This window comes from Hippoglossus hippoglossus, chromosome 7, assembly GCF_009819705.1.
Source record: "Hippoglossus hippoglossus isolate fHipHip1 chromosome 7, fHipHip1.pri, whole genome shotgun sequence".
Classification (NCBI taxonomy): domain Eukaryota; kingdom Metazoa; phylum Chordata; class Actinopteri; order Pleuronectiformes; family Pleuronectidae; genus Hippoglossus; species Hippoglossus hippoglossus.
Genome location: NC_047157.1, coordinates 27,900,855 through 27,920,104, shown reverse-complemented (window position 1 = coordinate 27,920,104; position 19,250 = coordinate 27,900,855). Strand labels below are relative to the sequence as shown.

The window sequence follows — 19,250 nt, the reverse complement described above, 5'->3', positions numbered from 1 at the left end:
ATTCACTACAGACGATTCACTACAGACGTTTCCCTACAGACGATTCACTACAGACGTTTCCCTACAGACGATTCACTACAGACGATTCACTACAGACGTTTCCCTACAGACGATTCACTACAGACGTTTCCCTACAGACGATTCCCTACAGACGTTTCCCTACAGACGTTTCCCTACAGACGATTCACTACAGACGATTCACTACAGACGTTTCCCTACAGACGATTCACTACAGACGATTCACTACAGACGTTTCCCTACAGACGATTCACTACAGACGTTTCCCTACAGACGATTCACTACAGACGATTCACTACAGACGTTTCCCTACAGACGATTCACTACAGACGTTTCCCTACAGACGATTCACTACAGACGATTCACTACAGACGTTTCCCTACAGACGATTCACTACAGACGTTTCCCTACAGACGTTTCCCTACAGACGATTCCCTACAGACGATTCACTACAGACGATTCCCTACAGACGTTTCCCTACAGACGATTCACTACAGACGATTCACTACAGACGTTTCCCTACAGACGATTCACTACAGACGATTCACTACAGACGTTTCCCTACAGACGATTCACTACAGACGTTTCCCTACAGACGATTCACTACAGACGTTTCCCTACAGACGATTCCCTACAGACGATTCACTACAGACGATTCCCTACAGACGTTTCACTACAGACGATTCACTACAGACGTTTCCCTACAGACGATTCCCTACAGACGATTCACTACAGACGTTTCCCTACAGACGATTCCCTACAGACGATTCACTACAGACGATTCCCTACAGACGATTCACTACAGACGATTCACTACAGACGTTTCCCTACAGACGATTCACTACAGACGATTCACTACAGACGTTTCCCTACAGACGATTCACTACAGACGTTTCCCTACAGACGTTTCCCTACAGACGATTCACTACAGACGATTCCCTACAGACGATTCACTACAGACGATTCACTACAGACGATTCCCTACAGACGTTTCCCTACAGACGTTTCCCTACAGACGATTCACTACAGACGTTTCCCTACAGACGATTCACTACAGACGTTTCCCTACAGACGATTCACTACAGACGATTCCCTACAGACGTTTCCCTACAGACGATTCCCTACAGACGTTTCACTACAGACGATTCACTACAGACGATTCCCTACAGACGTTTCCCTACAGACGATTCACTACAGACGATTCACTACAGACGATTCCCTACAGACGTTTCCCTACAGACGATTCACTACAGACGATTCCCTACAGACGATTCACTACAGACGATTCCCTACAGACGTTTCACTACAGACGATTCACTACAGACGTTTCCCTACAGACGATTCCCTACAGACGATTCACTACAGACGTTTCCCTACAGACGATTCCCTACAGACGATTCCCTACAGACGATTCCCTACAGACGATTCACTACAGACGATTCACTACAGACGTTTCCCTACAGACGATTCACTACAGACGATTCACTACAGACGTTTCCCTACAGACGATTCACTACAGACGTTTCCCTACAGACGTTTCCCTACAGACGATTCACTACAGACGATTCCCTACAGACGATTCACTACAGACGATTCACTACAGACGATTCCCTACAGACGTTTCCCTACAGACGATTCCCTACAGACGATTCACTACAGACGATTCCCTACAGACGTTTCCCTACAGACGATTCCCTACAGACGATTCCCTACAGACGTTTCCCTACAGACGATTCACTACAGACGTTTCCCTACAGACGATTCCCTACAGACGATTCCCTACAGACGATTCCCTACAGACGTTTCCCTACAGACGATTCCCTACAGACGATTCACTACAGACGTTTCCCTACAGACGATTCGCTACAGACGATTCACTACAGACGATTCACTAGTTTCACTACCCTAACCCCTAACCCACAAAAGATTCAAAAAATTCAAATGTAATATCAAATTCAACATTTGTCAGAATTGAAAAATGGCAGCACACTTAGGACATAACAGTCACGATCACATTTAGCAGCGATGGAAACGAAGAATAATCAAATATTGAGTTAATTCAGTTGTTGGGTATTTACCTCTCATTGGTTCTCATCTGGGTTTGTTTGATATTTACTATTTATATATTATATTTCAGTTTGACACGGAACCATTGTGGAGGTGGGGGGCTTAACCCAGAGAAGAACCCAATATTTCTTTCTTTATTCAAAGGCCACAAAGCAACAATGCAGCAATAACAATCAAATACAAATTCAATGTTCAAACCCATAATCAAGGTTATTCTCTATTACTAAAACTGCAACCATGATTCCAGCGATACAAAACATTATTCACATTTTTGGTTTTGGATGATTTGTTAAAAGTGTTGTACTGTTTGAATTATTTTTTTTCATTGTCATATAATAATAATAATAATAATAATAATAATAATAATAATAATAATAATAATGATGACTCAGGCCATTTCCTTGCAACATTTACTGTTTGTCTCTTTCAAACTAAGGCTGAAAAATGCCAAAATAACAGAAAGTCCGACAAATAAATATCAACATTGACAATATGGTTAGTTTTGGATCCGGAAATGGACAAATCTGTTTTTATAAAAAGGATTTAACATTTAAAAAAATTGCAGTTCTTATTTTCTCCTGGAAACAACACGACTTTCAACACGATTCACACTTTGCAAATCAACCTATTTACAGAACAACTCACATGAAGCAGCAGTGAATAACAAACCTAACATACACACGTGTTCTTTTATAAGTTGTTAAAAACATGAAAATGCAGAGCCGTCCATATGATCTCATAATATTCAGGTTAAAAACTGATTATACAAACAGTGAAGATGGTTTTGGACCCAACAGGCTCAGAGGAAATCAGATGAACAGAAGAGGGAGAATAATCTGCCTTTTCTTTTCGCTCCAACACAAAGAGCCTGATGAGCGGAAACTACATGTACACACACACACACACACACACACACACACACACACACACACACACACACACACACACACACACACACACACACACACACACACACACACACACACACACACACACACACACACACACACACACACACACACACACACGACATGACCAACCTCCCCCTATCTGAGGAGCTGCCGTTTTGGTGAGGCCGGGGACGACTGGGAAGTGGAGGACTGGGAGGTGGAGGACTGGGAGGTGGACGACTGGGAAGTGGAGGACTGGGAGGTGGAGGACTGGGAGGTGGACGACTGGGAAGTGGAGGACTGGGAGGTGGACGACTGGGAAGTGGAGGACTGGGAGGTGGAGGACTGGGAGGTGGAGGACTGGGAGGTGGACGACTGGGAGGTGGAGGACTGGGAGGTGGAGGACTGGGAAGTGGAGGACTGGGAGGTGGAGGACTGGGAGGTGGATGTGGTGGATGGGTTCAAAAGCTCCTCACAGGCAAAATAGTCTTTGAGGGGAGCGAAGAGGTGACGGATGACGGGGACGCTCCACGCCTTCCCCAGCACCTTCTGCCTCTGCTGCCGGTTCATGTTCCGCACGTCGGTGTAGTGTTTGGGGAAACCAAAGATCCTGGAGACGAATGAAGGAGAAGGTGTGTGTTAGATAAAACCCAAATGATTTCATTCTATAAGTCGGGTGAAACAAAGAAAAATGGTGACGTGTTACCGGTTTTATTTCATACACCCATCATTTGTTCTATCTAGCTATCGTTAGTGGACTTCTAGGACAGAACTTGGTACTTTTAAGGGTATTGACCAAATGTTGGTCGATAGCTTAGCATTTACTAGCTTTAGGGAACACTCCATCCTTAAGTAGTATTCTGGTAATTCTCACAAACACACCCACACACTCCTAATCCCACTGTAAGAACACCTACTTTTCCAGTTCAGTGATCCAGAGGGTGTCCTCTTTCCCGTTGTGTAGGACAGGCAGCAGACACACGTGTTTTCCCTGCTTCAGAGAGTTGGAATTGGTGGTGATCGTCCTCACCTTAGTGACCTGAAATCAAACAATATCCAGAAAAAGACAAATGGGTTAGGGTTAGGATGGTAGAAGACAAAAAAGCAGAATAAAACCGAAGCGGTTACTGACCCTGGCTTCTCTGCCGACCTCTAAACAGTCCTGGAGACTCAGCCTGTCGCTCTGAGACGCAGCGATGGGCCTGACGGGGGAGAAGCAGCAAACAGGTTTTCAATGGGTTTTTACAATCTTACAGACTTTTTCCAGTTTACGTATGAAAGCAGCTGAAGAGACGACACAGAAACACAATAAGCAAAAACAGATGCAAACACATAAAAATATAGGCACAAAAAACACAAAAATAAATAAAAGTACATTTAGATTTAGAGGATTTATCACAAAACTTGTTGAAATAGATGCAAAACAACCACAACAGACACAAAGGTGTCTTTCTATTGTGTTGGACACATGATGGGCCTTTTACACATTTGTGCACAGGGACTCAAAGTCTCATTCGTCCATTCTTAAAATCAAAGAGCAGAACGTTTACAAAAGAAAAGATAGAGCGGTAAAATGTATATATATATAACTTATGGTCAGTTCATGTGACACATGCACATCATAGTGTGCTCTATTTTTACTACAGCTGCCACAGCCAGTAATGTAACAGCTCTACTTCATAATGAAATCAATCTCAGACCTGCTCATCCCCGGGATGTTTCCCCAGAAGTTACGAGCTCTGTGGGCCGGGCTGACTTTGACTGCGTTCACCAGCACCGGGTTGCACTGTCAACACATCAAATGAAAGGAGGTGTGAGCTCTCTGTTAGTCAGTCATTCTGTCTAAGTTTGAAACGTTTTGGCTAAAACCAGCAGGGCAACAAGGACAGAGAGGAGGGAAGTGGGAAGAGAGAACGAGGAAACGGGCCGAGGACGAACCTCGAGGAAGCGACAGATGTTGACTTTGTCGTGGGAGTTCATGAAGACGACGTTCTCAAAGAGCCAGAAGAACGGCCGCGGGTCTCCGTCTTTGGGCTTCAGCAGCTGAAGGATGCGGAAGAAGTCAAAGAACAACCTGCCGGTGCCCTCTGCAGGAGAGACCAGGGGAATAAAGCAAAGACGAAAAGGCAAAGGTTTAAACATGATTCAACCACAATGTTGAAATGAGAAAGCAGCATCTTTCCAGATGTAATCAGTGGCCGTTTGTTATTATTAAAAATTAACTAATTTATCAGATTCCAACGTGCGATTAACAGCTTCGCACCATAAAGTCCTTTTCTGAACGGGTTGACGATGGAGAGGTCGTTACAGGGGCTGCCACCGATCAGCAAGTCCAACTGACCCCACTCCTCGAGCTGGATTGTCACAGAAGAACAAAAGGTTACTACTGTTTTTAGCCGATATAGATATATTGTGTGTGTGTGTGTGTGTGTGTGTGTGTGTGTGTGTGTGTGTGTGTGTGTGTGTGTGTGTGTGTGTGTGTGTGTGTGTGTGTGTGTACATACATGTTCCATGGTGATGAAACGGGCGTCACCCACAGGGATGATCTTCTCATCGTGGTTGACGGCTGCCACAGCGATGGAGTCTTCACAGACCTCTGAGGCGAAGTATTTCTCCACTTTAAAGCCGAGCTCCTTCAGCACCAGGAAACCTGAAGAGAAACCAAACATATTTACACTCTGTCTTTGATCACAAGTTTGATCCCATGGATTAAAGGCTCCAGGCGCTGCGTCACCTGTTGCGATGCCATCAAACAGCGACAGGACTCGAAGTGGTCTGCGCAGGTTGGCGGGGATGGACGGGTAGACACGGTGCGGCTCCTACACAGGAAGAAACTGAGTGATAACTGAGTCTCTGTGATCATTTATTAATGGAAGATATAGTTAAGTTCATGCTTTAAAATATATACTTTTAAAAGCAGTGAAAATGTTTGTTTTATTATCTACTGCTGCTCATATCTGATCTTAATAGACTCTGGTGTTAATATTTTAAGTGACATTTACTTTGTTGTTTTTTGGTTATTCTGTTCAGAAGATGCTCATTTAAACAATATTCTAGATATTTAAAGTTATGATGCATCTGTACTTTAATTTGCCTTGAAGTTTACTTTAAATATATTTCTAAAAAAAGTCGTAATTCATCTAAATCCAAGGTGCATCCATATGTTTGGCTACAAAGTCAAATTTAATACACAAATGTCTGAAAGTGAAGATGAGTTATTCAGACGTTTATGGTGTGTGATACAAGTGAAATTGTAAATAATATTTAAACTTATGAAGTATAGACAGGGTCACAATGTGTGGAGCACTCACGAAGGCCATGGCGCTGTTGTTGGCGAAGACCTCCTGAACACGGATGCTCCAGTCCTCCCTGGGCATCAGAGCGCCGTGGGCTCGGTGCGGCTGGCACAGGAAGCAGATCCACGGGTCCTGCAGCTTCAAGGAGTCGAACGTCCCAGGACCGACGAGAACGTTCAGACAGTCCTCGCAGAACGACCTGAGGGTGGAGAGGAAGAAATCTGGACTCTATACTCGATCTTCTATGTATGTAGAGTAGATTAAACTGGAGAGGGACGGACAGACCCACCTGCAGCAGCTGTCATTGCCACACAGTATCACCTCCAGTCCGTAGCAGCAGATGGTGCAGTACGACTGATATCCGTCTTCATCGTAACGATGCAGAGTTTCTGTGAAGTTGTGCTGCGGAGACACGGATCAGAGGAAATGATCAGTTTAAGAAACTCATGGACTGTGTGTGTTCCAGCAGCACGGAGGTTCGGACTGGGACTGAAGTGGGAACACGGTTTGTCCCAGTCCAAGTGACAACTGGTCAAAATGTGAAGAAACTCCCTGAAGGCAGACTTGAGATCCCATGACCTTGACCTTCCAAACCCATCAGTTCCTCCATGAGTCTAAGTGAACGTGGTTTAGTGAGGTCTCAGTTCACGTTTATACCAAATGTGAAGAAATTCCCTTGAAGCAGACTTCAGATGTTCAAAAGAGCAAAGTGTGTTTTGTGAGGTCACAAGGACCTTGACCTTTGACCTCCATAGTCTGATCAGTTCATCCGTGTTCTTGAGATATGGTGTTCACAACAATGTGCTGGACGGACGACACGAAAACATCCACTAGGGGTCGCCAGCGCAGAGGAGTAAAAATAATAATGCGAGGAGGCGTTACTGAAACAGAAGAGATGTTCCTGGTTCCTTACTTTACACTTTAAACAGAGGCTTCCTTTAAACAGAGGGTGGGACATCGCCACGCTGTCTGAACCACAGCACAAACACAAGCCTGCAGACACAAAGACAGAAACATGGATATAAACAGGACTGTACACAATACAACAGAATGATTTTAGATGAATAAACAGGAACAGTTTAGAATAAAAACATACAACAAGTCTTATTACTCACCTTCGATGTCCAGTTTCATGTCTGTGATCCGACGAATTGTTTCCTCTGCAAACAAAAAGACATCCATAATCAATGACTGATGGTTTGTGATAAAACTCAAATTATGATCCTGTTTTAATTTCCATTTGTCTGTTAACGTGTCTGAAGGATTAATCAGAAACTACGTAACCAATTTCATACATTTTTGTACCATTACATTTTTGAGTGGATCCAGGATTTTAGTTTTTCACTTTCACCACATTCAACTATATTATAGTGAGCGAGACTTGAACTAGTGTTATTTTACCACACACACACACACACACACACACACACACACACACACACACACACACACACACACACACACACACACACACACACACACACACACACACACACACACACACACACACACACACACGTTGTGTACCTCGGAGCTTCTGGTCCGGCTGGGTGTAGACGCTGGTCACCTCATGGACCTTGTTGGTTTTGGGGAAGTTCCTCCTCTTGTGGGGCACAGAGTTCGGCGATGTGTCGTTATCCAACCCACCGGACAAACTGCTTTTCTTCCTCTGTCCCCTCCCTCCTCTCCTACTCCTCCCTCCTCTCGGCCTCTCCCCCCTTCCACCCCAGTCATCTTTCTCTCCTTCCCATCCTCCCCTCTCTTGCCTCGCTGCCTCCCCTCCTCCTCTGGATCCCTTCTCCTTCATTCCACCTCTGGTGCTTCTCCCCACAGAATCCACTCCTTCTCCCCCCGACAGTTGGTTCAGAGTCGCAGCCACTTCTTTCATCTCAGTGCTCAAGACACCCGGTGGAGAGGAGGAGTTAGAGGGCTGAGGAGAACAGGAGGCTTTGGGGAAGAGGTTCTTCTTCTCCATTGGCCGGTTGGTTATTTCACATTCACCTGGACAGAGGACAGGTGTACATAAAACCATAGCATTTCAAAACAGTACAGAATACCACCAATACAAAATCCCAATGACTGAATCTAGAAAAGCAGCTTCATTTCTGAGATTATCAACAAGTTATATATTGTCTAGTCCGCGATTCGGTAAATAATACAGTTCATCAATCTGGGCTCTTACTCAGATGTTCGTACCATTTACAGAAGCCGTTGGTTTGAATCCGTCCGGTCCTGTGGGTTGAAACCCTGCGAAGGCCCAGTCTAACATCTGCATCAGCAGCTGGGTTCGGTCCTCGGGAGGCGCAGGAAAACGTTTCTTACAGCGAAGTGCTGCCTCCTGACAAGGAATACAACATATGGAAGCAGGTGAATCTGTTAACAAGCTCAAAGGTAGAAACAGAAACTGTTTCAATGGACTGTATCTGTGGTTAGTGGCCACAGGAACAGTGTCGGAGCACTTCTCCCGTTTGTTTATTTCAGAAAGCAGAGCGACACACAAACCTCCAGTGACAGGAAAATGGCTTCTTTGTAGGTGGCAAGTGTGGCGAAGGAGCTGGAACAGAAGTACTCGCCAAAGGCAGCAAACGGCTTCAGAGTCAGCAAACTGACCTGGAATCAGAGCCCAAAAAACAAGGAGTCAGAATAAAAAGAACACACCTTTTTAAAGGATCAGTTACTCAGCAGGTGGTCGTCAATGGGGAAGACACAGCTTAGAACTACTCTGCTGTCACTGTGTAGATGAGGCATGAGCATGGTTATGAGTATAAACTCAGATTCAAACTCAGATTCTACATTTGTGCAAAACTTCATGACTTGACACACACGACTCACTTGTGAGGACATTTTCTGTCCCAACCACTCCACCATGCTCTTCCCTGGAAGCAGCTTCTCTGGCCCACAGGATGTGATGATGGCCGGCCAGGGAGCAAACCCCTCCACCATACCCCAGACCAGCGGCCTGTTCGAGTCCTGTACAACACATACAAAGATGCTTAAGCATAACTACTGATAGTTCGCCACACTGTAGATATATATATATCTATATCTATATATCTATATGTTCTTAAAATGTGTCTCTCTTGACTGATTCATGAGTTTAATACAGAAAACTGTTTTAAAGAGCCTCTAACAACAACAGAGATAATGTGGTGGTTTCTCTTTGTGTCTCTGCTGGCTTGTTTTTTATTGATTCTTTTTAATATAAAAAAAAATGCCAATAATTTTCTTGATTAACACAGTTTAATCTCTACGATGTCAGTAAATAATAACGACAATGGCAGGCAAGACTTCCAAGAGCCCATAATGATGATGTGCCGTGCCGATATTATTGAGTAAAGAAATTATGATACCAATATTTTAACCGACAAATATCTAAAATGTTAATGATTCCTAAGATGTCTTTATCAAACCTTTATGACAAAGATATGCAATTAAGGTTTGATATTTCACAGTTTAACCTTGAATTATAAAAAATATTATTTTTACAAACGATGTAAATATGTATGTGAATAAAATTATCAGCAAAGGTAACACATCAGCTGATTTTATTGCGCGATTAGGAAATTTCTTCGTTTGTCCAACAGATTAAAACCACAAGATACTAAAACAATTCCTGGATTCAGATCTAATCTGAAGCTTTCGTTGGACCTCACCAGGAATCCTGCTGATTCAGAGGGTTTGCTTCTTGAAACCTCTTCGTCATCATCTTCATCATCATCACTGTCCAAGACGTGGAAAACCTCTGCCTGTGGACCTGGTTCGGCTGAAAAACAGTAAAGATTTAGAAATGAAATCTGGACTCAAGAGTTTTACAATAAAACACAGTGGCAAGACAAAGAATGTGAAACCTTTGGAATGACCTGGTTCACTTCATTAATAATAATATAGAAACTGACCACTGCACTAAATCTGCTCAATAAAGCTGTTTTCAGACGTGAATTCTAGAACATGTTTTCCGGACCCTTTCTTTAGTTTGTGTTTCTGAAAGAGAAGTGAAGCAGCAGCAGGTTGTTGGGTCCGACTCGTTCACACCAACAGGAACATGTGGGGAACATCCAGGCGAGGGGCGGAGCCTGGAGAGCAGCAGGAGGCCGGACATGACGTATAAACTCCCAGTTGACGTCTTCGTCTTCTACGTGTACGGCTCCTCTTCTTCATCCTGAGATGTTTGTGTTCTTCCAGCTTCACGTCCGTCACATGTTAGAAACCTCATCCACACGTCCACTCGCTCACTGGGCTCGCTCAGATCACAGCCATTCCACTAGGAGGCTGCAGGAACAGATTTCTGGAGCAACTGACTGGAGGTCAGTTCCTGACTGACAGCAACACCTGACTAAGTGCAGAAGATCAGTATATTCTAAGTTTCTTACCCTCTGCCTTTATTAGCCTTCTGATCCGAGAGAGTTTGGACTCCTCGCTGACGTCAACCCAATCTGATAAAACAAAAACACATTCACATTGATCATTATTAGCAACAACATTTAGAATGGCTGCTGCCGTAGATGCAGCTGGTAAAGAAATCTAACTTGTGTGATAATGTCTGGCCCCATGTCCTCGTTCACTGAAGGTCTTACCAGAGGAGTTATCGGTGTGGTCTGACTCCTCCATACAACTGAAGTGTTTGGAAGTCATTCGACTGTGTTTGGCCACAAAACTGAAAGCATCATCAGATGAACTCTCATCCTCCTCCTCTTCTTTCTTCTCGCTGCCATAACCCCCCGGGATGGGAAGCTTCCTTCTGCGGGTCCACCTCCCTGGTTGAGGTTCGGGGGTCTTCTTGTTTTCAGGAGGAGCCTTGTTGCTGTCGAACACCTGGAGACAGGAGAACAAAATCCAGGGCTCTGTATCATATGGTAGCATGCTAACACTTGCTATCTAACGTTTAACACAAGGTTTAACTGAGGCTGATGTTGTGCTGATGAAATGTCATTAGTATTTTAAGATACATAAGGCGATGCACACGCTCAACCGCTGATGGCGCTGGAGAAGAAAAGCTCATGAGCCCAACAAAATGATTATTGTGAGAAAAAAACATGAATGTGTAAAACTAATTTTCATGATAACCCAGCCAATAGTTAGATAGCAGATATTTCATCAAATATGTCAGGAGGTATTAGAGAAAGGATCGGGGAGGACTCATCCTCTGTGGACCATGAATAACATAATCTCAGCTTTTAACACTCACCTGGGAAAACACCTGTTTCCTGCACAGAGAGCTGGGAAGAGCCAGGAGCGTCAGGACGAGTCTGTGCAGAGTAGAACCCGCTCTAATGCCGCTCAACATCTGCAACATCAACATTGATATGAAACCCAACATTTCTCCAGTCAGCGCAGGTAATCCTCCCAGTGACAGTCACACGTTTCATTCAGTATCAATTAAGAAACCTATATACACTCTGTTTACCTTTGTCCAGTAGTAACCTCCTGCTTTGCTCGTCTGTTCTTCCGTCAGCGTCTTCATGACACTGAGGTAGTCGAGTGCCAGCTGATCCGTCTCTGGAGATCCGACTTTACACAGACCCAGCTGAACTCCCAGCTCGGACACCACAAGTCTGGACAACTGATGATTCTGGAGAGAAAACACCGATATCACAACATATCACCTCAGATGTTATTATCAAACCAAAGAAATGTAATGGAGGTTTTAACAGTTAAACTATAAACTTTATCAGATATAAAAGAAAACACAAACACTGCCAAATATATGGAACCTGAATTAAGAAAATTAAAGAAAGAAAATAGAATATAAACACAAAAGCACGTGTTCCAGATCCAGACCAGTTGGTCTGAGGAACCTTTCACACCTGATATTTTGGATTAGACTAAACAGAAAAGTCTGAAGGTCTGAACCAAACAAGGTAGGTGTGAAAGTCTGACTGGTGCTGGTTCAAATTCTGAACTGTAACTGACAAAAGAAATCCACCTTCTTACATTAATGTTCTCTGGGTGTTTCAGCACTGTGCTGATATCCCTCAGGGTCACTCGTCCAAGCTGCTGAGGGACACTCAGCACTATACTCTGTAGCAGGGCTTTATAGAAAGTCACTGCAGCCTTCAGGAAGTCGCTCCTCTCCTGTTCCCCAAGATCCACGTTAGCAGTGGCACACATGTAGTCCATCGCATTGGAGCCTAAGTTCATCTCTGATGTGGGGAGCAGCTCCCTCTCACTGTGGAGGAGATACAGGTCTGGTCTCCTGACAAAGCGCTTAGCGCTGGAGGGACAGAAAATGGTCGCTGCATACAACTGAATCAAAGCAGAGGTCAGCTGGAGCTCTGCCACGACGTCTGCTTCAGCTTTCTGCTGCATTTCTTCAATAGATCGAAGGGGCTCCAGAGACTGGGACAGGAAGAGGAAGTCCAGTTTGACTTTATGATCCATCAGCTGGGTCCTGATTCGGTCAATCTGCACTGTTCCCCTCAATGACTTAAAATGCTTCACTAAATCCCTCCAGCTGCCGACCATCTTCCGCACAGTGCGGATAAAAACCAAACACTGTGCCGAGACGGGGTGCGATGTGTTGTAAGACTCCACACCAGCAAACAGCTCTTTCAGACTGTCATCAACAGAGGGGTGGGTGGAGCAGTGGTGGTGGATGTCTCCAACAAAGTCCACCACGTACTGAAAGGAAGCAGAAAGCGCGGCCTCGCAGGCTCTTCCTGCTATCCCAGGGAGGCCGCAGAGCGACACCAACCCCGGGCTGTGGGCCTTGAGCTCGGACACAAACACCCGGCTCACCCGTGGGTGAGGAGCGTTACAGTAAAACACAGCCAGGTTGGACAGACAGAGGTTGGATGTCTTCAGCGTGTCAAGCAGAAGGTGTGAATCAGACCGTACTGCGTCTGTGTCGACGTCCATATCCACTGATGTTTGTGGATCAGCGGCGTCCACGCTCATCTGCAGAGTGCACAGCAGCCTGACCACACAGACCCCTGAGCTCGGGTCGAAATATCCAATCAGGACGACGCTTGTGCTTTGTCCTGCATCCAGCTCGACCCCCGTGTACAGATAGAGGCAGAACGGCGTGAGTGAGCAGGCCTGGGTGGCGTCTTTTGGGTGGGACGGTTTTAAGATAGCAGAAAGCGAAGGACCAGAAATATTAGAGAGTGTTCTTGTGCTGAAGGTTGAATTTGAGTCCACAGTCTCACATGAGAGTTTTCTGATGAAACTCTGCAGAGCGGCGCTGCTGCAGGGACTCGTTGCTTCACTTCTCTTGTCCACAGCTGCTTCTGTTTGCTCCACTTGCTCCTTCTCCTGTGCAAACTGTTCTTTCTCTAGTATCTCCATTTTGTCTGTTTTCTGCTCCTTCGTCACATCCATCATCAAATCATCATCGTCAGATATCACCACCACTTCCTCTGCAGACCTGTTTGGATTGTCTCTTGGTTTCTCTTTTCTTGGTCCTTTCACTTTTTTTCCTTCCATCTTCAGAATGATCTCCAGTTTCTGATGAGGAGTCTTTGAGGAAACATCATCTGTAAGAGGAAGAAAAAGACACTGAGTGGACACCATCTAAACACACATGGAAACCATGACAGCAGATTAAACTATGGGGAGCCGCCTCCGTCTTGGTGATTAATGCCACAGTATTTATCTGTGGATATCCACTGCTCCCACCTGAGTCAGCAGGAACCATGCTCTGTCCTCCTCTGGCCTCCAGGGCGTGATACTCCCGCCCTTTGTGGTTCTTATCAAAAAACAGCTTAAACCACTGGAGGAAGGTCAGAGCCACCGTGGAGTTCCTCTTCATCAGCGCCTCGATGGGGACGTACTGCAGAGACAGAGGGGAACAGAGAGAAACCTCACAAATCTCTACTTGAAAAGAATGACCTCTCACGTAATGAAATGAGACACAAAACAAAGTTAATACTGATATGAATAATTGAGATAATGGTGCATTGATGATTATTTTGTTTTACAATGAACATAGAACCTAAAAACCCTCAGTACACTTCTAAACAGTACTGATCACATTTCAAATATCATCAGATTTACTGCTCGCTCACCACTTTTATATTTAGAAAAACTTACTCGTACGACTCCAACTTTTCTGAATGCAGCTTGCATTAAACTGTAGTTGTGGATAGAATCCACCTGATTATTGCTTTGGAACCGGACCCTGGAAAGATCCAGAGACCCAGGAAACAACAAGTCCATCAGCTGGCAATAAGCTGCACCTGGATACAAACACACAGTCGTTTTGTTAACGGTGTGAAATGCCTTGAGATCGTGCATGTTGTGATTTGCTGCTCTACAGATCAAATTGGTGAAGTTACATCTCCTGAGACATCTCTCGTCTCAGAACAGAAATAAACCTGGTTTTCAGAATTAACAGGAAACACTTGGACATTTAAACTAAAACTATGGAACATGTGACCCATTTAATATGTAAACACCAGTGTGTAAAAGCTGAAGATGGGTGACTATCTTTCGGACCAATTATTCTCCTCTTCAACATGTGCAGTATCGACCAAATACTCTGTGTGTGTTCTCTTACTCAACACTTCCATGCGTTTAAAAAAATGAATGTGCACTGAAACTTGTCAGTCTTCTTCTGAAATAAAAAGTATTAAATATTATGGTAATTTACATCATACTATACAACTGTAGAATTAAAAGTAAAAACACAATGACTGATTATTTTACAGAAGCACTTCAGTTGAGTTCTCTTCAGTGTAGATTCTGTTCTTACATAAGAACCCAGATAAGAAAACATTGGTGGATGTCAGATTCTTCTGAGCTTTACAGACGTTGTGGTCTTGGCAGATCGTGACTCGTGAGATCTGTGAAGAACGAGGCCATGAAGGCTCAGCCCACCTCAGACCCTCAGACCCTCAGAATACACAGAACATGCACTCATGGTTGCTTGTTGGCATAAACACATTTGCGTGCCGACCTACCTGTGCACACCTGCTCCACCTTGGTGAAGCCTGTCTGTAGAGTATCGTTGAGCCACGCCAGCAGCTCACAGCGGTTATATGAATGTACATTCACTGCTGCATTCACTGCAACATTCACTGCTACATTCACTGCTGCATTCACTGCTGCATTCACTGCCATCTCCCAACACGGTGCACAGAGCTGCAAAGATACAAATCTACATTAGAGACAGAAACAAAACACTGATCTTCGTATGTGGCTTTGAAAACACATTCCTGACACAGGTTACAGTACAGGTGAGAAAACACAGAAGCATTTAGCACACAGCAAATGTGAGCGTTCACAAAATAATAATCCTCTGCTCTTCAGACGTGCTGATAAAGGTTTCGTTGTGCACGACACTGGAAACAGCACTGAAATCAGGAGCAGCCCCAAAGCCCTGTCCCACGACAAGCAGCTCCTCGTACATTTCAAAGTGCTGTTTTTACTTTTACTGACATTAAACTGCTGACTTCTCTTTCTTGAAATATTAACAGTTGCTGGCGAGTAAGAATAGAGACGAGTGTGTGTATTGTTTACTACCGTCTGCAGTTTTATCAAGTCAAAGTGCAGTAATCTCAGTTTCAGTGAATATAAAGTAAGTTACTATAAAAATAAGCTCTGGTGTTGGAAATGTGCTTCGATTAATTCTAGTTACTGTATGTTTTAATAAATCCAGTAAATGTTTCTGCTCTGGGACAAACGGCCGTGTTAACGATTCACTGCTTCCTCCTGACTGTGTGTGTTTGATTCACTGCTTCCTCCTGACTGTGTGTGTTTGATTCACTGCTTCCTGTTGACTGTGTGTGTTTGATTCACTGCTTCCTCCTGACTGTGTGTTTGATTCACTGCTTCCTGTTGACTGTGTGTGTTTGATTCACTGCTTCCTGTTGACTCTGTGTGTTTGATTCACTGCTTCCTCCTGACTGTGTGTGTTTGATTCACTGCTTCCTCCTGACTGTGTGTGTTTGATTCACTGCTTCCTCCTGACTGTGTGTGTTTGATTCACTGCTTCCTGTTGACTGTGTGTGTTTGATTCACTGCTTCCTCCTGACTGTGTGTTTGATTCACTGCTTCCTGTTGACTGTGTGTGTTTGATTCACTGCTTCCTGTTGACTCTGTGTGTTTGATTCACTGCTTCCTGTTGACTGTGTGTGTTTGATTCACTGCTTCCTCCTGACTGTGTGTGTTTGATTCACTGCTTCCTCCTGACTGTGTGTGTTTGATTCACTGCTTCCTCCTGACTGTGTGTGTTTGATTCACTGCTTCCTGTTGACTGTGTGTGTTTGATTCACTGCTTCCTCCTGACTGTGTGTGTTTGATTCACTGCTTCCTGTTGACTGTGTGTGTTTGATTCACTGCTTCCTCCTGACTGTGTGTGTTTGATTCACTGCTTCCTCCTGACTGTGTGTGTTTGATTCACTGCTTCCTCCGGACTGTGTGTGTTTGATTCACTGCTTCCTGTTGACTGTGTGTGTTTGATTCACTGCTTCCTGTTGACTGTGTGTGTTTGATTCACTGCTTCCTCCTGACTGTGTGTGTTTGATTCACTGCTTCCTCCTGACTGTGTGTGTTTGATTCACTGCTTCCTCCTGACTGTGTGTGTTTGATTCACTGCTTCCTCCGGACTGTGTGTGTTTGATTCACTGCTTCCTGTTGACTGTGTGTGTTTGATTCACTGCTTCCTCCTGACTGTGTGTGTTTGATTCACTGCTTCCTGTTGACTGTGTGTTTGATTCACTGCTTCCTCCTGACTGTGTGTGTTTGATTCACTGCTTCCTCCTGACTGTGTGTGTTTGATTCACTGCTTCCTCCGGACTGTGTGTGTTTGATTCACTGCTTCCTGTTGACTGTGTGTGTTTGATTCACTGCTTCCTCCTGACTGTGTGTGTTTGATTCACTGCTTCCTGTTGACTGTGTGTGTTTGATTCACTGCTTCCTCCTGACTGTGTGTGTTTGATTCACTGCTTCCTGTTGACTGTGTGTGTTTGATTCACTGCTTCCTGTTGACTCTGTGTGTTTGATTCACTGCTTCCTGTTGACTCTGTGTGTTTGATTCACTGCTTCCTCCTGACTGTGTGTGTGTTTGATTCACTGCTTCCTCCTGACTGTGTGTGTTTGATTCACTGCTTCCTGTGTGTGTTTGATTCACTGCTTCCTGTTGACTGTATGTGTTTGATTCACTGCTTCCTGTTGACTGTGTGTGTTTGATTCACTGCTTCCTGTTGACTGTGTGTGTTTGATTCACTGCTTCCTGTTGACTGTGTGTGTTTGATTCACTGCTTCCTGTTGACTGTGTGTGTTTGATTCACTGACTGTGTGTTTGATTCACTGCTTCCTGTTGACTGTATGTGTTTGATTCACTGCTTCCTGTTGACTGTGTGTGTTTGATTCACTGCTTCCTCCTGACTGTATGTGTTTGATTCACTGCTTCCTCCTGACTGTATGTGTTTGATTCACTGCTTCCTGTTGACTGTGTGTGTTTGATTCACTGCTTCCTGTTGACTGTGTGTGTTTGATTCACTGCTTCCTGTTGACTGTGTGTGTTTGATTCACTGCTTCCTGTTGACTGTGTGTGTTTGATTCACTGCTTCCTGTTGACTGTGTGTTTGATTCACTGCTTCCTGTTGACTGTATGTGTTTGATTCACTGCTTCCTCCTGACTGTATGTGTTTGATTCACTGCTTCCTGTTGACTGTGTGTGTTTGATTCACTGCTTCCTGTTGACTGTGTGTGTTTGATTCACTGACTGTGTGTTTGATTCACTGCTTCCTGTTGACTGTGTGTGTTTGATTCACTGCTTCCTGTTGACTGTGTGTGTTTGATTCACTGCTTCCTGTTGACTGTGTGTTTGATTCACTGACTGTGTGTTTGATTCACTGCTTCCTGTTGACTGTATGTGTTTGATTCACTGCTTCCTGTTGACTGTGTGTTTGATTCACTGCTTCCTGTTGACTGTGTGTGTTTGATTCACTGCTTCATGTTGACTGTGTGTGTTTGATTCACTGCTTCCTGTTGACTGTGTGTGTTTGATTCACTGCTTCCTGTTGACTGTGTGTTTGATTCACTGCTTCCTGTTGACTGTGTGTTTGATTCACTGCTTCCTGTTGACTGTGTGTGTTTGATGCACATCTTTAACTTCCTGCATGGACGCGAACACAACCATTGGATGACTCCGCCTCTGCACCAATCACAATCAAGTGTGGGAACTTCTGACCAATGGGAAGGGAGCAGACGGGTCCTGAAACCCAGCTGACTCTGGATCAGATCGTGAGCGGTGATTTTAAACAGTGTATGTGTGACACGCGGATTCAAAGCAGAACAAACGGATCTCAGACCCGCTGTGGACCAAGTTAAGGACACTGAACAGGAGACAACGTGTGGACATAACAAACACAAAGAATCGAACCTTTCACGTGTGTTACCCGGCTGCTAGCTTCGGGAGCTAACCGCGTTACACCGTTTACACAAACACAACGTGCGCACGTTTCTACAAATCAAACTTTAAACTGAACATTAGTGAAACTTAACGAAACGAATTCCAGAATGAGTTCAAGAAGCCAGGTCAGCGGTTCTTCAGACTCGTAAACAAGCTAACTCCCACGTTAGCTAGCTAGCTTGTCTTACTGAGGGATTTAATGAGGAAATGACGTGAATTCCTCTCGTAATGGACGGGACCGAGACATTAGCCGCGGTGGCTACATGTCGCTAGCTGAAACGTACGTGAACATAACGCTAACTGTGATTCTAACAAAGAATCCTGCGTAAAAACTGCGTAGTGACGTTAACGTGCGTTCGTGCTAACAAGGTGTGCGTGTTCGAAACAACGCGCAGTTCACGTTAAACCGAAAAACGTATAAATTCAAGTTGTTGTGACTCACTCACCGTCTCTGCTTCGGGTCCCTGCGGGGATTTAAACCCCGGAACCCGGCTCCGGCCCCCGGGCCCCGCTGAGCCCGCCCCCTCACCCCGGGTCATCACCGGTCTAACCCGGGTTAACCCGGGTTAACTTTCACGTTTAACTAAACTACATTGTCCTGATTAAGTAACTTCATACGACAAC

The 19,250-nt window shown here is 44.6% G+C and overlaps 1 protein-coding gene across 1 annotated transcript; it reads right to left on the bottom strand.

Annotated features, from left to right (window-relative positions):
• Positions 1–3,131: 3,131 nt before the first annotated feature.
• LOC117765204 lies at positions 3,132–19,151 on the bottom strand. Its single transcript, XM_034591527.1, has 26 exons — positions 19,073–19,151; positions 15,169–15,349; positions 14,300–14,445; positions 13,886–14,039; positions 12,198–13,743; positions 11,676–11,835; positions 11,457–11,555; positions 10,846–11,083; positions 10,642–10,704; positions 9,925–10,034; positions 9,104–9,241; positions 8,774–8,881; positions 8,468–8,609; positions 7,799–8,272; positions 7,387–7,431; positions 7,185–7,264; positions 6,561–6,673; positions 6,287–6,470; positions 5,710–5,794; positions 5,480–5,625; positions 5,239–5,329; positions 4,914–5,062; positions 4,676–4,761; positions 4,108–4,177; positions 3,893–4,014; positions 3,132–3,585 (listed from the first exon to the last, which is right to left on the bottom strand). The coding sequence occupies exons 2-26, from the start codon at positions 15,326–15,328 to the stop codon at positions 3,132–3,134; spliced, it is 5,163 nt and encodes a 1,720-aa protein (XP_034447418.1). The 5' UTR covers positions 15,329–15,349; positions 19,073–19,151.
• Positions 19,152–19,250: the final 99 nt, after the last annotated feature.